Raw genomic sequence first — 19,201 nt, forward strand, 5'->3', positions numbered from 1 at the left:
GCTATCTTAGCTTTTCTGGCTATATGAACTTTAAATGCCCTACTGAGCCTGACCTGGAGGAATTCCAAAGACATCTGGACAGCATTTGAACTGGCGACAATTTGTGATGCCTAATTATAGTGTCACAAGAGCAGAAGGCAACGGTCAGAACCTCAGGCTAGAATGGCGATTACAGGGGTATCTGTAAACACAGCCTAAGATATGAAGATTACCCTGAACAGCAAGATTTTAACAGAACAAAGGATTATCTAAAGAGCGATGGTAAATGGGCCCTCAACTTGGAGAACTATGACAACCTATGTAAATGATACTCCAGGTGGTCACGCAACCTAAGAATTTCTGACCTAGTACTGTATTGTATTTACCTATAAAAGAAGGATCAGTTCATGTACAGACGAGATACTGGTTGGTCAGTTTGTCAGAGAACTGGCATCCAGCAGCTTCCAAGAATACTTATTGCTCAATAAAAAATTACACTTTCTACAAAATCTAAATATAGTATTCTTGTGACCGTGGAGAAGCATCATAAACATGTTTGGTGCATAACAATATATAATATTAAAATGACAGAATATTCTCTGGTTTGCTAGTATCCTTCAAAGATACATCACTCCAAACTAAGTGCTTCCAAGTGACTTGACTTTTCCCCATCCATGAGATCCAGGCAGGAACTATGTACTCTGGAAGTTATCTTCCTGTATGTGGAACACTCCAATGACATGGTCATCCCCTAGGAAAAAGCCCCCATCTATTACTGGAATCCATAATGTCATGTTTCTGCATTGAGGGCACTTGTTGAAACTGCTGGCTCTCTTCTCTTTCTGATGTATCAGTCAAAACATTAACAAGGTGAAATCAAATGACTATTTTATAAAAATCTGACTGATACCAATGCACATGGCAGACAATGAAAAAAGCAAAATTGCTTACCTTGTAATAGGTGTTATCCCAGGACAGCAGGATGTAGTCCTCACATATGGGTGACATCATCAGATGGAGCCCTGGTACGGAAAACTTCTGTCAAGAGTTTCTAGAAACTTTTAGCTGGCATTGTGGGCCTACTGAGCATGCCCAGCATGCCATGATATTCTCAGCCACAGGGGTCTCCCTTCAGTCTCGTTTGTAGCAATATGCGTGAGCTAAAAAAATAAAATAATAAAACGTATCGGACCCAACTCCGTGGGGAAGTGGGTGGGTTCTGTGAGGACTACATCCTGCTGTCCTGGGATAACATCTATTACAAGGTAAGCAATTTTGCTTTATCCCAGGCCAAGCAGGATGATAGTCCTCACATATGGGTGATTACCAAGCTACAGGCTGAGTCATTCCTATATTATACCAACAGCATACAACTTGTGCAACAAGCACAACTGGTGTACTGCTGGAAAAAATGAGGCAGCCTGAAAATCACAGCAGGATGGATGTAGGAGTTGGAGTTATACTGGAAATAAGTTCTTTAGGACAGATTGTCCAAAGGCTGAATCTTGTCGTCCTTCTTTGTCCAGACAATAATGAGCTGCAAAGGTGTGAAGGGAACTCCATGTTGCAGCTTTACATATGTCAAGAATGGGCACTGAACGATAGTGTGCTACTGATGTGGACATAGCCCTTACTGAATGTGCTTTTACTCGTCCCTGGAGAGGAATTTTTGCTTTTTCATAACAGAATTCAATACAGTCTGCTAGCCAGTCGGAAAGAGTCTGTTTTCCTGCCGCAAGTCTGTTTCTTTCTTCAAAAGTAAACCAGGAGTTGGGTGGATTTCCTATGGATCGCTGTGCGGTTTAGGTAAAAAGCTAGTGCACGTTTACAGTCCAAGATGTGCAAGACTCTCTCTCCCTGGTGAGAGTGAGGTCGTGGAAAGAACGTAGGCAAGACTATTGACTGATTGACTGATTGATATGACTGACTGATTGATATGAAAATCTGTCACTACGTTTGGTAAGAATTTGGGGTGAGTGCGAAGAACTACTTTGTCATGCAGGAACCTTGTATAAGGTGAGCACGTAACGAGAGCTTGCAACTCACTGACTCTTCTAGACGATGTAATGGCTACTAAGAAAAGCACCTTCCATGTAAGGAATTTTTCTTCACAAGAGTGTAGAGGCTCAAACGATGAGCGAATGAGTCTTGTTAGTACTAAATTCAGGTCCCATTCAGTGACTGGTGGTCGAATGGGAAGCTTAAGAACCTACTTACTAGGGATTGTGCTGCTATTGGTGCATCCCCTATTCCCTTGTGGTATGCCGCTATGGCGCTTAGGTGCACCCTTACAGAGGATGTCTGAAGACCAGAATCCGACAGGTGGTACAGGTAATCTAGTAAAGAAGAAGTGGGGCAGGAGAAAGGTTCTATACCCTTTTGTGTGCATCATTTTGTAAATCTAGTCCATTTAAAGTGATAAGATTTACGTGTGGAAGGCTTTCGTGAAGCTACGAGAACTTTAGAGACTTGTGTTGAAAGATTAAGTTGTTGCAGAATTAAGCTTTCAACATCCAAGCTGTTAGGGCAAGAGTTGTCAGGTTGGGATGACGCAACTTGCCTTGATTTTGAGTGATGAGAGTGGGCTCTGTGCCCAGGCGGATTGGTTGTGAGATCGAGAGGTCGAGGAGTATGGGGAACCATACTTGTCGAGGCCAGTATGGGGCTATGAGGATCATTGTCCCTCTGTCCTGTTATAGCTTCCCGAGAGTTTTCGCTATGAGTGGAATTGGAGGATACGCATATAGAAGACCTGTGTTCCAGGGGCAAGCAAATGCGTCCCTGGGGACTGTTTGTCGACGTCCGTGGAGGGAGCAGAACCTTTCCACTTTGTGGTTCAGTGTAGACACAAAGAGGTCTATGGTTGGGCGACCCCAGCGTTGAAAGATTTTGCTCGCTACACATGGGTCCAACAACCATTCATGGAGATTGAAATGTCGACTGAGATCGTCCGCTAGGATGTTTTTGATGTCTGCCAGGTAAGATGCTCGGAGATGTATGGAATGCTCCAGAGCCCAAGCCCAAATCTACACCGCTTCCTGGCAGAGCAGATAAGAGCCTGTGCCTCCCTGTTTATGTACCATATTGCTACTGTGTTGTCTGTTTTTAACAGCACAGTCTTGCTTGAGAGGCAGTCTTTGAAGGCATAAAGGGCATATCTTATCGCTCGAAGTTCCAAGAAGTTTATCTGATACTGTTTTTCGAGCGTAGTCCACGTCCCTTGTGTTTAAAAGGTTGTTGACGTGAGCTCCCCGTCCCAGGATGGAAGCATCTGTAGTCAGGATGACTTGTGTATTTGCCTGTTGGAATGGGAGACCAGCTTTCAACGCTATTTGACTGGTCCACCAGTGGAGCGATAGACGTAACTGGTTGGTGATTTGAATTGTGTACGACAGTAGTTTGAAAGCTTGTAGTCATTGAGATTTCAAAGTCCATTGAGTTCTTCTCATGGCTAACTTTGCCATAGGAGTGACATGTACTGTCGAGGCCATGTGTCCTAGTAGCACTAGAATTTGATGGGCGGATGCGAACTGGTGATGAATCATAATGTTTGCCAATCGTGCCAAATTGTCTGCAAGGTCGCTTGGAAGGGAAGCTTTCACCACTGTGATGTCGAGGTCTGCTCCGATGAATGTGAGGAGTTGAGACGGCTCGATGTGGGATTTTGGATAATTGATGAGAAATCCCAGAAGGTGCAATAGTGTTATTGTGGTTTTCAAGGCAGAGAGAGCTCCCTGCCTGGATGGACTTCTGATTAGACAATCATCTAGGTATGGAAAAACATGAATGCTGTTTTTTCTTAAATGTGCAGCCACTACTGCTAGGCATTTCGTGAATACTCGAGGAGCAGAGGCCAGTCCGAATGGTAGGACTCTGTACTGGTAATGATTCTTTCCCACTATGAATCGTAGATACTTGCGATGTTGTGTGGAAATTGGTATGTGCGCATAAGCGTCTTGAAGGTCCAGAGAACAGAGCCAATCTCCCTTTTGAAGTAACAGAAGGATGGTTCCCAGAGATACCATCTGAAACTTTTCTTTGTGTAGAAATTTGTTGAGATTTTGGAGGTCTAAGATAGGGCGAAGGCCGCCTGTTTTCTTTGGAATGAGGAAATAGTGGGAGTAGAACCCCTTGCCTTGTTGAGACCGGGGAACTGGTTCGATGGCCCTGGCAGTCAGCAAAGAGAGAGTTCTACTTGAAGTTGAGATGTGATGAGAATGTTTGACCAAAGTGGAATGGGAGGAGAATGCGGGGGTATCGTATTGAATTTTAGGCGATATCCCCGATGTAATATGGCTAATACCAGTTGATCTTTTGTGACGACACTCCATTGGTGTTGGAAATAATGAAGTAGACCTCAGACTGGTAGGGAGGGCATAGGGTTGAGAAAGAGGCTGCTGTTCTCTTGGCACGGTTCAAAAACACGCCGCTGGTCCAGTTTGGGGTGGTGGCTGGGTCTTTTGTTGCTTCAGCTGATGTGGACGCCTTCTCTGTGAGGGACGGTATGGATGTGCTGAAGAGGCAGGAGGGTAATACATTCTTGATCTATAGAAGGGTCGCCTCGAGTCTCTGCATGGTGGACGTCTTAGGGAAGTTGTCTGATCTGCTGGCAATTTTGATAGCTGATGGAGAGTCTCATGATGGTCTTTCAATTGAGATACCGTAGCTTGGATCTTTTCTCTGAAAAGAGAGCCTCCAACACAAGGGAGATCTGCCAGGCCCATCTTCTCGCATTTATTGCAGAGGCAGACAGACGAGTTGATGTTTCGAAGACATCATAGGCTGGTCTCACCTCATGTTTGCCAGATTCTAATCCCTTGTCAACTAATGTAGCTAAAGGTAGTTGATGTTGTTGTGGGAGGTTGTCCACAATACTCTGCACTTGTTTCCATAAGTTCCGTTGGTACTGTGTCATATACAGCTGGTATGCTGCAATACGTCCTAACAGCATGGACCCTTGATAGACCTTCTTCCCTAAGGTGTCCAAGAATCGTTGCTCCTTTCCTGGTGGGACAGAAGAATGAGGTTTTTGTTTCCAAGCCTCCTTCTGAGCGGATTCTACCACTACCGAATGGTGAGGTAGTTGGGGCTTCTGATATCCTGGAGCATGCTGCACTAGATAAGTGGCATCTGTTCTCCGATTCACTGCAGGGACTGAGCAGAGGTGTTCCCACATTCGTTGTTGCAATTCCAAGAGGACTTGATGGATTGGGATAGCCATAATTTCCTTCGGCGCATCCACAAACTGCAGTACTTCTAGAGCCTTACGTCTAGTATCCTCCTCTGTGACTAATTCAAATGGAATTGTATCTGCTATTTCTTTGATAAAATTTGTAAATGACAAATCTTCTGGAAGGGATTTCTCTCTCCTCTGGTGGAGAGGGCTCTGATTGCAGTTCCTCTGACTCAGTGTCCATGTCAACATCCTTCCAAGGTGTATATTGAGAATGATAAGGGGAGTCAACGTCTTCTGGTTGGACATGATGCTTCGATTTAAACACAGCCTTTGTTGGGATGTGTTGTGGCATCATTGGAAGTGAGGGCATCGATGGGGAATCGATGGGCCTCGATTGAAATCAATGCCTTGTATCCCCCCCGATGGACCTGGATGGACTGGCATCGATGTGTCCTTGAAAGGCATCGAGGGTGTCTTCGGGACTCGATGTTGATGGAGCCCCGATGGTCCAGGGGTAGAATCAGAGTCTCCGCCGTCATCCTCTGATGATCTGGGAGCCGGAATGGCTGGAGTCATCGGTGGGGGTATCTGCATCAATGGAGTCTGTGCCGTCGGCGGAAAAACTCGTAATAAGGCATAGAGTCTTCAGCAAAGGCTGAAAAATCGACTGCTCCAATGCCGATGTCGGTGCCAGCACCGATGGCACTGTCGGAAGCTGTAGGTTCTTCAGAGCCTCACGACGGCCTGTTGGACTAAAGTAGTCACTTCTTCCCTTGAAATCGGGGCAGTATCTACTGCCACTGGGGAAGGCACTGCAGGCGCTATTGGCACTTCCACAATGATTCGTGGTGGCACTTCTTCTGACACCGAGCCCGGTGGAGAGCGCCGAGGTTCTTCGTGTACAGCCGGTGGCGTTGGCTCTAGTACACGGACTTTCTTGGGCATCGGCTCGATGGATCAATGGCGATGGCGCTTTTTCTCTTGATGACTTTTCGATGTCGAAGATGATGCTATCAATGATATCGACAGTACCGGTGACGGACGGTCATCGGCCCATGTTTGGTTACCGAGGGAGGTGTTACTCTTGGGGACGATGAAGACAATGACGATGGAATCTTTTTGAATAATTCTTCCATCTTATCCAAACGGGCACGCCTGCCCTTCGGTGTCATCTGGGCACAGGTTAAGCAAGCCTGGACGTCGTGGCCTGATCCCAGGCAGAGAACACATACATAATGTGGGTCAGTAATGGACATAGTCCGGTTGCAATCCGGACATTTTTTAAACCCCGATGTCATGATAAAGTTATGGCCTAATAACGGTCGATGACTGGCGGGAATAGACAGTGGGATGATCGGAATCGATCAAAACTATCTGAAAAATGTACTCACCGAGACTATGTCGAAGGGAGACCCAATTATGAGAAAATTGTGACTGAAAATGTGAAAAGAAAAAAAGTTTTCTTCTCTGAGAAAATGTGAGGGAATTCTTTTTCCAGAGCTCCTGAACTGCTTTGCTACAGCAAGGCAGAAAAAAAGAGACTGAAGGGAGACCCCTGTGACTGAGAATATCATGGCATGCTGGGCATGCTCAGTAGGCCCACAGTGCCAGCCAAAAGTTTCTAGAAACTCTTGACAGACGTTTTCCGTACCAGGGCTCCATCTGATGATGTCACCCATATGTGAGGACTATCATCCTGCTGTCCTGGGATAACAAAGAAAACTTGATTGAGGAAAATCTACACAGTGAATCTAATAAGGGTGAGAACATGGCAACCAAGAAGTCCCATGACAAACACACAAGAAAAATTCTAAGGGAGAAATAAACCCCCCCAAAACTAAACCATATGACAGTTAGGCTCCACAGAATAACTGAAGGGCTCCCATACGACATAGGACAGCAGGTACATGATCAGCAGAACATGCCAAAAATTTTCTAGTAATCTTCATTGGTCAGATTTCGATGAATATTACCTCATCTGTGAGGCCTACTACATCCTGTTTGTCCTCTGATAAAATAAAAATGAAGGGAAAAATATTTACCTGGTTGTGAATGTGGTTGGATTTGAACATAAGTATGAACCAGTAGTTCAGGAATAGATATTCTCCTTCTGTAATTTCTCACCAAACATTTCTATGACAAAAAGAAAACAAAAACTGGCAAATAACCATCTTACACTACTAGACTAAGCCACAGAAATAACATGTCATACTTTTAGCAATGGTTTAGTACATATTGGAATTATTTATTTATTGGGTTTTATATACCGGGGTTCCTGTATGAGATACAAATCACCTCGGTTTACAGTGAACGGAAAAACTTTGCTCATGAGCTGTACATAGAACATTGCTCATGGGCTATACATGGAACAAGATAACAATGGAAAACAAGAACAATAGATAACAATGGCTAAAAAAGGACAGTAGAAAAACTTCGCTCATAGGCGATGCCAATGTAGAGGTAACGGGACTTGGCCGAAACTGGTACAACGGGTACATTAACTTCGCTCAAGGGCTGTACATAGAGCAATATGGGCTAAAACGGTAGAGAAATTATAAATTGTTAAATTAGAATATCTTTTTAATACAAAAAATCTTACGCAATGGTTAAGGGGAAGAGGAGGAGAGAAGTGTATAGTGAATGAAGAAATAATAGGAACCTAAAGAAACAGACCTGTCTTGTGAGCTTTAGGATACACTCAGGCTTCTTTCATTCACTGGGAAAGGAACTTCCATTACTTAATCTTCCACTAATGCTGGACAATGCCCCCTAGTTTCCTTATTTTATTCAGGAGGCTAAACAAAGAGTGCACCTAAAAGCTAAATCCATGAGTCAATAGCTCCTTGAAAACATCCCCCAATTTTATAAATGGGAAAAGGAGAAATTTAGTCTTACCCTATAATTTCCTTTCCTTGAATCCTGACATACCAGTCTAGATGAATGGCAGAGTTTCCTTGCCAGCTGACAAAAACAGAAATACAAATTTTCCATGACACTCAGTAAATAAGCTGGTGCCGTAGCAAAATTTGTCAGTATACGTTTGCCTTCACTGTAAAAGTGCTTGCTTTTGATGGGTAGATTGTTCATAAGACAATATCGACTTATCAGCTGATTGGTGCCACAACCATAATAATCTCCAAGCCATAATCATAATCTTGACAGAGGCGCTAATGAAATCATAAGGTGAATCTGCCATGAAAACTGAACTGGGCTCCATCTAGGCCATCTCACTAGACTCCAATCACTATCATCTGAAAGCTGTTGCTCCCATCTCAGTTGAGCTCAGGCCACATTCCCCCATAAAGTGAAGCTTGCAAGGCTAATGCCAATGTCTCAAAGGCCTGTTTGAGCAGGGATTTGATGTTCCTGTCAAAAGGTATCTCAGAGAGCCTTACCCCCTTTTGCAGGGATTGTGGTCTTGCAAGAGATGGCAGTGACCAATGCATCTATCTTGGAATAGATAGCATACACTCTTGATCCTCAGTCAGAAGGAAAAAAAGCTGTATTGCTTTTCCCACCTTCAGACTGGCGCAAGTGTCTGATTGCCTCATGCAAGGGAAAGGACTTGAGGTTTCCTGCAGCATTCCAGAATAGGATCCCCCTCTAATCTGATATTCTCAGTCTACAAATCAGAAATTTTAAAGGATTTCAGCACTTAGTCTTTCATATCCTAACTCCTTTTAAACAACTGGAGGACAGAGGACTCCTCTGTATTTGCTGAGAGAATTTTTCCTTCTTCCTCTTTGAGACCTCTGACAGACTGTTCTCCCTGACTCGAGGCAGACTAGAAGAGAGATTGTGGAAGAAGGTCCCTCTGCCAAAAAATGTCTGTGTGGGGGGGCTCCAGTTCCCTAAAGAATGCAAAGTTCAGGAGGACTTTGGGAATCAGCAATCTTGTATGCCCTAGGCCTTCCCTGCATGTGAAAGATCTTGATCAATAGTACTACAAACTCCAGGAAATAAGGGGCATGCAGCCCTGAGCTTTCCACATGAGAAGTCCCCAGGCCTTCAAGAGACAAGTTTCCTGAGGAAGGAGATGGTTCCAGGCTCTCCTTCTCTTGCCTTTGCTGCCCACTTAAAATGGTGGCATTTCCTGCTGAAGGAAAAAAAGGAAAATTAGTTCTTACCTGTTAATTTTCGTTCCTGTAGAACCACGGATCAGTCCAGACAGTGGGTTGAGCCTCCTTTCCAGCAGGTGGAGACAGACTAAAACTTGCAGGATGCCCTATATCAGGACAGAGCCTATCCTCTCACCCTTCAGTATAACGTAGGTCAAAGCATAAAACAATAAACCCAAGAATAGGATCAAGCAAGTAACCAAAAAGCTCAACGAAGCAACCATAGATTAATGTAGAAGCATGGTATACCTATACGCTCTTGCATAAACTTGGTATAAAATAACCACCAAGGCTTCTGGTGTAAATGCTCAGTAATCTTACACCAAGGAAAATATGAAAATCTGCAGACCTGCAAGAAAACAAGCTTCGAGAGGACAGAAGACAGACAGGGAAGGGCGTCTGGACTGATCCGTGGTACTACAGGAACGAAAATTAACAGGTAAGAACTAATTTTCCTTTCCTGTACGTACCCGGATCAGTCCAGACGGTGGGATGTACCAAAGCTTCCCTAAACTGGGTGGGACCGAGACAGTCCCGCTCGAAGCACTTGCTGCCCAAAGGAACCGAACACCGGAGTGTGTACATCCAGACGGTAGTCCCGAGCAAAAGTGTGCAGAGACGTCCAAGTGGCGGCCCTGCAAATCTACTGCGGGGAGACAGATTGACTCTCCGCCCACGAAGTAGCCTGAGAACGCAGAGAATGGGCCTTCAGACCCTCAGGAAGCTGACGACCTTGACAAAGATACACCGAGGAAATGGCTTCCTTCAACCACCGCGCAATCGTGGTCTTAGAAGCCTGCTTACCGCGGTTGGGACCACTCCAAAGTACGAAGAGATGGTCCGATACCCGGAAGTCATTGGTGACCTGTGGATAGCGAAGCAAGACTCGTTTCACATCTACCCGATGAAGGTCGCCACCCTCCGTACCCGCAATCTCCTCTGGAGAGAACGCTGGGAGTTCGACAGACTGGTTGACATGAAAAGCGGAGACAACCTTAGGCAAGAAAGAAGGAACCGTCCTGAGAGAAACCCCGGAATCGGAGAAACGCAAGAAGGGCTCCCGACAGGACAGCGCCTGAAGCTCGGAAATATGGCGAGCAGAGGAAGAGACCAGAAAGACAGTCTTTAGAGTAAGATCCTTGAGCATAGCGTGGTGAAGAGGCTTGAAGGGAGCCTCACAGAGAGCACGAAGGACCAGGTTGAGACTCCATGACGGACACGTGGCCCGAGAGGGGGGGCGGAGGTGTCTAACGCCCCTCAGGAAACGAATCCCGTCAGGGTGAGCTGCTAAGGCATGACCGTCCACCCGACCCAGGAGAGAGCCTAGCGCCGAGGCTTGAACGGGTAGAGAACTGAAGGAGAGGCCCTTAGAGAGACCCTTCTGAAGAAAAGAAAGAATCAAAGGAATCGAGGCTGAGTATGCAGGGACACCCGCCTCCGTACACGCGGACTCAAAAACTTTCCAGATGCGCACATAGGCCAGAGAAGTAGACTGCTTCCGGGCTCGCAGCAGAGTGGAGTTGACCTCCTCCCTAAAACCTTTGCGCCTCAGGCGACGCCGTTCAAAAGCCAGGCCGCAAAACAGAAGCGATCGGCCTGGTTGAAAAATACAGGCCCCTACCGGAGGAGACGAGGGAGATGACCGAGGCGCAGGGGCCCGTCCACCGCTAGATTGATAATATCTGCGAACCACGGCCTTCGCGGCCACTCGGGAGCGACGAGAATTACCAGTCCCTGGTGGAGTTCGATTCTCCTGAGAACTTTCCCCACCAGTGGCCACGGGGGAAACACGTACAGAAGGATGTCCGCTGGCCAAGGTAGAGCCAGAGCATCCACGCCCTCTGCGCCGTGCTCCCTCCAGCAGCTGAAGAACCGATTGGCCTTGGCATTGCGCAGAGTCGCCATGAGGTCGAGGTGAGGAGGACCCCACCTGTCCACTATCAGAGCCATGGCTGCGTCCGAGAGCTCCCACTCTCCCGGATCGAGCGACTGCCGGCTGAGAAAGTCGGCTTGAACATTGTCTTTTCCGGCGATGTGAGAAGCCGCAAGGCACTGTAGGTGACGCTCCGTCCAAGCGAGGAGACGGCTGGCTTCTAAGGCTACCAGGGGACTGCGAGTGCCCCCTTGGCGATTGATGTAGGCGACTGTGGTGGAGTTGTCGGACAGGACTCGTACCGCCTTGCCGTGGATCAGGGGAAGGAACTCCTGAAGGGCCAGGCGGACCGCCAAAGTTTCCAGGCGATTGATGTGCCAATGCGACTGAGTCTGGGACCATGTCCCCTGGGTGGACTGAGAAAGGCATACCACACCCCAGCCCAACAGGCTGGCATCCGTGGTTACTATCGTCCACTGTGGAGCTTGAAGAGGCATCCCTTGCAGGAGATGAGGAAGAGACAGCCACCACTGTAATTCGTCGGTAGTAGACTCCAAGAATGGAAGGACTACGTGGAACTGCTCCAACACTGGTTGCCAACGAGACAGCAAAGCTTTCTGTAACGGACGCATATGAGCAAAGGCCCAGGGGACCAGATCGATGGTAGAAGCCATGGAGCCCAGGACTTGGAGATAATCCCAGGCTGTCGGGGAAGATAGCGCAATCAGATTCTGGGCCTGATCGATCAGCTTGAGGGCTCGCGCCCGAGGTAAGAATACCTTGCCTACTCGGGTGTCGAAGTGTGCTCCCAGAAATTCCAACTCCTGGGAGGGCTGAAGCTTGCTCTTGGAAAAGTTCACTATCCACCCGAGAGAGGCAAGGAGCTCTAAGACGCGATCCATCGCCCGCCGGCAAGAGGTCTCAGACTTGGCCCTGATGAGCCAATCGTCCAGATAGGGAAGGACGAGAATCCCCTCCCGGCGCAAGGCCGCTGCCACTACTACCATGACCTTCGTGAAGGTGCGAGGAGCGGTCGCGAGGCCGAAGGGGAGAGCTCGAAACTGGAAGTCCTGGTTGAGAATGTGGAATCGGAGATACTTCTGGTAGTCGCGGTGGATGGGAATATGAAAATATGCTTCTGCGAGATCGAGGGAAGCAAGGAACTCTCCGGGACGGACCGCCGCAATGACTGCCCGTAGGGTTTCCATGCGGAAGTGGGGGATCTTGAGGGCCCGATTGACCCTTTTGAGGTCCAGGATTGGGCGGAAGGACCCGTCCTTTTTTGGCACAGTGAAGTAAATAGAATACTGGCCGGCGCCAATTTCCCCTTTTGGGACTGGGACCACCGCCCCCAGGTCCAGAAGCTTGGAGAGAGTCTAGACCACCGCGTCCCTCTTGGCCCGGCCACAAGGGGAGAACAGAAAGAGATCTGGAAGTTCCCTGACGAGGTCGAAAGCGTACCCGTCTCTGATAATGTCGAGGACCCACTGATCCGACGTGATTTTGACCCATTCCTCGAAAAACAGGGAGAGGCGTCCGCCGAGGTAAGGGACCAAGGAATGGGTCGGCTGAACTTCATTGCGTGGCAGGTTTAGCGGTGGTACGCACGGGCTGGCCCTCGCGAAAAGGCCGCCTGCCACGAAAGGACTGCAACCAGGACTGCGCACGAGAAGACCCCCTCGCAGCACTGCTCCACCCGCGAGAAGCGGAGCGACGCTGACCCCTGAAGCGAAAGCGAGAGGCCGCGAAGGACCGAGAAGACTTAGGGCGGTCCTCTGGAAGCTTATGGACCTTGTTGTCAGCCAAGGAGTCCATAAGCTTGTCGAGGTCCTCGCCAAAGAGCATCTTACCTTTGAAGGGAAGCGTGCCCAGCCGGGTCTTCGAGGACTGATCAGCCGACCAGTGGCGTAGCCAAAGAAGCCTCTGGGCAGCTACTGCCGAAACCATCGCCTTCGCCTGCACACGGACCAAATCGTAGAGGGAGTCTGACACGTAAGCGATTACCACCTCCAGACGTTTGGCTTGTTCTGCCTCACCTGGCGGAAGCTCCCGGGCGCAGAGTAACTGTTGGACCCACTGGAGGCCCGCCTGCATCATGAGACTGCTACAGCAAGACGCCCGAACTCCGAGGGGTAGGACGTCAAAGATGTGCTTCAGGTGAGCCTCCAGCTTACGATCTTGTGAATCCTTCAAGGCTGTGGAAACTTCCACCGGAATCGTGGTGTGCTTGGCCACTGCAGAAACATAAGAATCCACCGCTGGATATCGCAACAGCTCCAAGCCCTCTTCCGGGAGGAGATAGAGCTTATCCATCGCACGCCCCACCCGGAGCGCACCCTTAGGAGCCTCCCATTCCCGCAGAATAAGGAGCTTAAGCATGGGGTGGAAGGGAAAGGCCGAGGCCGGAGCCCGGAGCCCTCCCAAAACCGGGTTCATATCCTTAGGGAGTGAGGCCATGAGATTATCCACGGAGGGACTTTCCAGACCCAGCTCCTCCAAAACAAAAGGGAGGAGGGGCTCTAACTCCTCCTTACGAAAAAGACGAAGGGCTCTGGGGTCATCCCCCTCTGGGGGGGGGGGGGGGCATCTGCCAAATCCGAGGAAGCAACGGGGTCCGAGGGCCCGGGGGACACCGGGGGGGGGGGGGGGGGGGGGGGACGACCCCCGGGACCACCCACACCCGAACTGGTCCCTGAGGCTCCGCGGCCGGTCCAGTGGTCAACGGCGCTGAACGAGGGATTTTGGGCGGGGGGGGCAAGGGGGGGCTTTCATCCAGCTCATGCAGGCTAGCTAGATAAGATTTGCGCATGAGGAGGACGAAATCCGGGGAAAAAGGGACCCTGGATTTGCCAGGGGGGGGGGCGAGGGAAGGTCAGGACCCCCCTCCTGGGGACCCGCGGGGGCCAAATCGGGGGTTAAATCAAAAAAATCTGGCCCCCCAGCCCCAGGGAGCACTGAAATGGCCCCAATGAAAAATCCAAGATGGCGACCGTTCCCGGGCTCTGCCGACCCGGGAAAGGCCTAGCCATGCCGGGAGGAGTGGAGCCCCGGGCTAAATTTGCTTGTCCTGCCGAGGAGGGACCTTCCCCACCTGGCAGGCAAGCAGTGCAGAGGCCCTGACGCGAAAAACGCGAAGAGGACAGCCCACAAGAAAGACAGGCTGTCAGCCGGGACATAGCTAAACCTCGGCTGAAGAAAAAAAAAAGTTGAAAAAAAGCTTGATTGACAGCCTGCACAGCAGGAGAGAGCAGGCGGGAAACCTGCTGCCTTCTGCTTCTCTGACTGCCGGTTCTAGCCCTACTCTGACCAGAAAAAAATAAAAAAGCTGGTCAACTGCTGCAAATAAGTTAGAGGTAGGTGAGTACCTGCAACTTATTGAAAGTTTAAACCCTTTTAACTCCATTTTTTTTTTTTTTTTTTTACTGAGCGCAGCTGCGGGTTCAAAACCCTCTCGGCAGCCAGAGGGGGAACGAGGCCCAGAGAGCGTCTGTCCCCACACCTGGAAGCGTCCACGGACTCAGGACTATGCAGGGAACCCCCTCCTGCAAAAGGGAACAAGCCCCCCTGAGCCGGGCAAGAGCTGGGAGACTGACGTCTCCCACACAAAAAACAGAAAGGCACTAAAGAAGGCAGAAATTTCCTTCAGAGATCCTTTTTTTTTTAAAACAAGAACCAAAAGAAGTATTTGCTTGAGCCTAAAGAGAAAGAAGAGGCTGACTAGCCTACAGCAGAGAACCGAAGGGGAGATGCTGCACCTGCTGGAGACAGACGAATACTGAAGGGTGAGAGGATAGGCTCTGTCCTGATATAGGGCATCCTGCAAGTTTTAGTCTGTCTCCACCTGCTGGAAAGGAGGCTCAACCCACTGTCTGGACTGATCCGGGTACGTACAGGAAAAAAGGTTTACCTAGATCCTCCCCTTGCTGCAGTAGACCAAGTTCTGATCCTCCCAGTTTCCCCACACCAAGGAACCTTACTGTGGAGGCTGCCCCATACTTTCCCCACCTCCCACATCTGCAATGCACACACACACTGGGTCCACAGAGGAGCTCCTGCAGCAGTTTCCACACATGCAGCACTTTATCTGGCCCTCCATTCTTCCCTTTCTCTCAGGACGCTCCCAGAACAGTTGCAGTGGTTATCAGAATCCAAGCCAGGCTGTGCTCTGAATCTTTTTTTTTTTTTTTTTTGACTTGATCTATCATCCTTTTCAATACAAGACCCCTTAAACAGGGAGGGAACAGAACCAGAGCACACAATATAGGAGAAGGCAAAGCGGGGATGGAGAAGAAATCAATGTCACAGCCCAGAAAGGACAATTTCAAACCGCCAAGGAGGTTAGAGGTCAGGAACACTGCAGCCACCTGAATCCATTTCCTCACCCTTTGAGCTCTACTGGGACCTCCAAAGGATGGCCAATCAAGAATACTCCAAACAGTGCACCAGTTCAGATATGTCTACAACTGGTGGGGACAGAGAGATACTGACAAGGTTTACTAGTGCACCAGCTCATGTACTGAATATTGTCATGGAAAACTTGTAATTATCTGTCTCTGCCTGCTGGCAGGGAGGCATAACTCACTTATCTAGACAAGTAAGCCAAAATTAGGTAAAAACTATTTACTAGGTAATAAGGTTCCAATGCAGAGTCAATAGCAGATCTTGTACTACAGTAACTAGGGTTACACTAAGGCTACTTGCATCACATTTATTAATCAGAATGTTTAAAGTTTTGCTTTAAAAACTTAGCACAATCCAGGCTGATGCAAGGGTATTAGATGCCTTAGGAAAACCTTATAGCCTTGTGTGCCCACCCACCCGCATCCTCTCCACACACAATTAAAGAGTTATACATTTATAACCAATTTTACATGGATAAAGGACAAGCTACAGTCCTTTGAGGAAAAAATATCACTTACAACATGGATATTATATTTATATGCACTGCTTTGGTACCAACCAGAAAACCCTGCAAAAAAGATAATTTAACCCATATGTTAGACCTGTTGTAATGAGATTCAGGCGTGGGCTTTGCCTTCAGAAAGCCATGAGTAAACTAAATTACTGTTCTAATACAGTAAGCTTCCCATACCGAAACAGCACTAAATGCCAGCACTCAAAAATTAACTCTACCTGTGAAAAAGTAGCACTGCACCTAACACACCAATACACCTATTAGGAAAATAGAACAAGCCAAGCCTCTATAGATTCCTATATAAACTACATGCTAGCAGAATACCTCACCCTCAGTCAGACATACAGAAATGTTTAAACAAAAATTGAACTGAAAACTGCAACAAGTCACTCTGTATGCAGTGCAACAATGGAAAAACAATCACCATTCCTCATAAAACATCAAATAAAACCAAGAAATGTAAAGTCAATCATAATAGTAAAGCCATGCTACTAAAAAGAATATTTCAACACAGCTGATGAAAAGAACATTCAATAATTGGGCAATTTTTACAAATTTTTATGAGTTCTTAATCACCAATAAAATATTTAAAAACATCAAACACCTAATACTTAAAACTAAGAATAAAAAAAATCCCCTGCCTGTATCACAGGGAACTTTTCATTTCTAGTCACTCCAAGATATGAGTGGGCATGTGCCAGATGTCCAGAGCCCACAGGTGACCTGGTGCTGCATGCTGGGTTGGGCTGGACTGCCTATTTCCTGAGCCACACTGATTCCAGCCCTTCTGTGCTTTCCAGCACCAGTGGGTTGCAGAAGATGTCTTGGGGGGAAGAGGGCCCTTAAATCCTCATTCCCAAGCAGAGACCTGCCTTTTTGTTCCAGACAGCATCTTGGACTGTCTCTGCATAAGCATCTGGACAGCGCAGGACCATTGAATGCTGGTCAGCGCTACAGAACCTCATTTCCTAGCAATAATTGGAATACCAGTTGCCATCTTTACCATATGATGCCACAGTGATCTTTGACAAATTACCCGGGAGGGTACGTATGTCTGTCATATCCCTGGGGGTATTTGTCAGGGCCTTGTCAGGTATAGCTTCAATCATAGCATCAAGAAGTCATCCAAAGGCCTAGTGGGGAATATCGTTGCCCTAACCCAAGGGCAACAGGGCCTTACCGGGCCACTGTCCCAGGCCATGGAAACTGAAGTCCAATCCCTCAGTGGATACACAGACGCCAGGTCACAGCTCACCGGTGGCCCAGGACAAAGGTCGAGCAAACCTCTATGCAGTGACAATTGCTAGCCTTCAAAAACCAAGTGCAGCTTAGCAGAGTGCAGAACATATAAGGGGTGAGTTGTCAGGGGTACGGATTCCTTCCCACAGCTGTTGAGGAGGAGGGGGACAGTAACAACACAAGACAGTAAGAAAAAGGGAAAGGAAAACGAAAGCGTAGGAGCAATCCCAGTTCCAGCAGCAACGCTACTTCATCCAAATCAGAGCTTGCATGATAATGCATCATGGCCTTCTACAGGGACCAAGGAAGATGCCAGAGGACCCCTTTCATTCACCAATTTATCCTATCTATGGGAGAGTGTGCCTAAAGCATAGAAACATTGAAATCTTCAGACTAACAGCAAAGAAGACATGACAAGAAAAAGGAAAACCATGGTGACACACCAAAAAGCAATGAGAAGAAAGTACCCCGGAATATAATTAATTTGATCTGAGCATTCCTGAGAATGACAAGTGTCATTGCATAATATGACCCTTTGCAATACGATCCAAAGAATAGCTACACTGACATCTACCTAGAGGCTTACAGAGAATTTGACTGTTGGGCCTGGCTAAATCATGATGAATGTTTTAGGGACAAGATGGAGGAAAGTTGCTTTATACGTCCTGGGGGACCCAAGATGTTAACTTGTGGTTAAAGCAGATGACAAATAAAGCAAGTGATGCCAGTGCCCATGGGCAGTCATCAATGAAGTCTATCTCATTAGCAGCCACACCTGCTGGGTCCTCAAGTGCACCAAGCAGCAGCTGCTGGTGTTACAAATCTTGAATTTTTCAAGACCTCAAGTTTAAGCATGTGTGTTTGGTACACGCAGCTCCCCATCCTGTAATTGTGCAAGAAAACCCAGAACCGTGAGTTCTGCCAGAAGGAAATGGCGCTCACATATTTAACAAAGATCAATCTCCCATTAAGTTGCATCCAATGGGAGAGTGGCTTGCCTCATACCCCAAGTGCGAGAGGCAGTAAGCATCACACGAGGTTTCTTCAAAAGATTCAGGATTCTGTACCAGGGTTACATTACCAGCACCATTGCTAACACTCTTCCATTCACAACTCGATACACTGACATTGTGCAAGAAAAAATTGAACATGGAACTATCTATGGACAGGATGGTGGGTCCATTTTCCACTCCCCCTTTCAGCAAGATGACACTACTGCCTCTGGCGGGGATCCCAAAAAAAAAAAAAAGAGTGGGTCAGTGCAGGCTTATTCAGAACCTGTAGGGCTTCCGTCAACAATCATTTGCTGCCAGAGAAGTGCTCCGTACAGTATACATCCTCCAACAGTGCCAGAGCCTTGCTAGGGTGGTGTGGAAAGGTGTGGAAAGGCGGCACTAATGGTTAAAACTGACATTGAGTCTGCATTCTGACTTGCTAGTGCACCTGTGCAGTTTCCCGTTGCTGGGTTTTAAGTTCAGTGGGCAGTTTTTACTTTGACAAGTGCATGCTGATGGGGTGCTCCGTGTCCTATGTCTATTTCGAGTCATTTAGTTCTTTATTACACTGGGTAACCTCGAGACAGGCAGGTATGGATAACATCATTCACTACTTCGATGACTTTCTCTTCATCTGTCCAGCAGGGAGAGACTCTGCCGCATGCCTGCTGTAGGTGTTTTAAGTAGCAGCCAGTGACTTTGGAGTGCCGCTGGCACATGAGAAGACTAAGGAACCATCTACCATCATCCATTTTCCAGGCATTGAACTGGATTCCAAGAAGATGATATCCAGGTTGTCAGATGAGGCCATGTTGGATCAGGCTCTGAGGGTCAAAATACTAACTCTTTGTGAGGTCCAATCCATCGAGGGTACTCAATTTTGCTTGCAGGGTAATTCCAATGGAG

At 47.8% G+C, this 19,201-nt stretch overlaps 1 protein-coding gene across 3 annotated transcripts in view; it reads right to left on the reverse strand.

Annotated features, from left to right (window-relative positions):
- The window catches only part of TTK (TTK protein kinase), a 209,978-nt gene that overhangs the window by 17,958 nt on the left and 172,819 nt on the right, over window positions 1-19,201 (reverse strand). For all 3 annotated transcript variants that reach the window (XM_029595556.1, XM_029595554.1, XM_029595555.1), the window contains exon 20: window positions 7,198-7,288. In XM_029595556.1, coding sequence (XP_029451416.1) covers window positions 7,198-7,288 — 91 coding nt within the window. The remainder of the gene's footprint in view (window positions 1-7,197; window positions 7,289-19,201) is intronic.

The sequence above is a fragment of the Rhinatrema bivittatum genome, chromosome 3 (genome assembly GCF_901001135.1).
Source record: "Rhinatrema bivittatum chromosome 3, aRhiBiv1.1, whole genome shotgun sequence".
NCBI lineage: Eukaryota > Metazoa > Chordata > Amphibia > Gymnophiona > Rhinatrematidae > Rhinatrema > Rhinatrema bivittatum.